This window comes from Coturnix japonica, unplaced genomic scaffold (genome assembly GCF_001577835.2).
Source record: "Coturnix japonica isolate 7356 unplaced genomic scaffold, Coturnix japonica 2.1 chrUnrandom677, whole genome shotgun sequence".
Taxonomy (NCBI): domain Eukaryota; kingdom Metazoa; phylum Chordata; class Aves; order Galliformes; family Phasianidae; genus Coturnix; species Coturnix japonica.
In genome coordinates, this window is record NW_015440041.1 from 30,261 (window position 1) to 31,478 (window position 1,218).

The 1,218-nt window shown below is 59.4% G+C and overlaps 1 protein-coding gene across 1 annotated transcript in view; it reads right to left on the reverse strand.

Annotated features, from left to right (window-relative positions):
- Positions 1–1,218, reverse strand: part of LOC107307566 (beta-enolase) — a gene marked incomplete at its 5' end in the record, with an annotated part of 12,511 nt that overhangs the window by 10,107 nt on the left and 1,186 nt on the right. Inside the window, one exon of the mRNA XM_015851079.1 lies at positions 74–271. Coding sequence (XP_015706565.1) covers positions 74–271 — 198 coding nt within the window. The remainder of the gene's footprint in view (positions 1–73; positions 272–1,218) is intronic.

A 1,218-nucleotide genomic window follows, 5' to 3' on the forward strand; every position in this document is an offset into this window, starting at 1 on the left:
ATCCCCCCCCAGTCCCTCCCAGTCCCCCCATATCCCCACCCAATGGGTCCCATTGCCCCCCATATCCCCTCACCGGGGTAGTCCTTGATGAAGCCCTTATAGATGTCCCCCAGCTGCTCCCCACTGATGAGCCTTTTGGGGTCGGGGGGGCTCTTGAAGTCGAGGTCGTAGCGGCCGTCGCGGCAGAACTCAGACGCGGCCACGTCCATCCCAATCACCACCTTATCAGTGTAACCTGCCTGGGCTATGGCGGCCTTCAGCAGCTCCAGGGCTATATGGGGGGGGGCACAATGTAAGGACCCCCCCAGGGCTATTATATGGGGAGAGACACCCTCCTAAGGCTATATATGGGGAGGAAACCCCCTCAGGACTATATATGAGGGTCTCAATGTAAAGACCCCCCCAGGGCTATATATGGGGGGGGCTCAATGTAAGGACCCCCCCCCCCAGGGCAATATATGGGGGTCTCAATGTAAGGACCCCCCCCCAGGGCTATTATATGGGGAGAGACCCCCTCCTAAGGCTATATATGGGGAGGAAACCCCCCCAGGACTATATACGAGGGTCTCAATGTAAAGACACCCCCCCCCAGGGCTATAAATGGGGGGGGCTCAATGTAAGGACCCCCCCTCCCCCCAGGGCAATATATGGGGGTCTCAATTTAAGGACCCCCCCAGGGCTATATATATGGGGAGAGACCCCCTCCTAAGGCTATATATGGGGAGGTACGCCCCCCCCAGGACGATATATGGGGGTCTCAATGTAAAGACCCCCCCAGGGCTATATATGGGGGGGGGCTCAATGTAAGGACCCCCCCCCCCAGGACTATATATGGGGAGGGAACCCCCTCAGGGTGATATGTGGGGGGGGGGGGACACACACAACATAAGGACTCCCCCCCAAGGGATATATATATATGGGGCAAGGGATATATATATATGGGGAGGGACCCCCCCCCAGTGCTATACATGGGGTGTGGGGGGGGCACAATGTAACAGTGCGCCCCCCCCTCCCCTCCCTGTGCCCCACATGAACCCCCCCGTGACCTCCCCCCCCCCCCCCGTGCCTTTCTCTTGTTACACCACCCATCTCCAATTCCACCCACACACCCGAGTCTAAAAGTGGATCCTCGCCCCCCCCCCCCCTCCCTCCCCCCCCCCAATTTTATAGGGCACACAGACCACCCCCACCCTATGGGGACCCTCCCAATCTATGGCA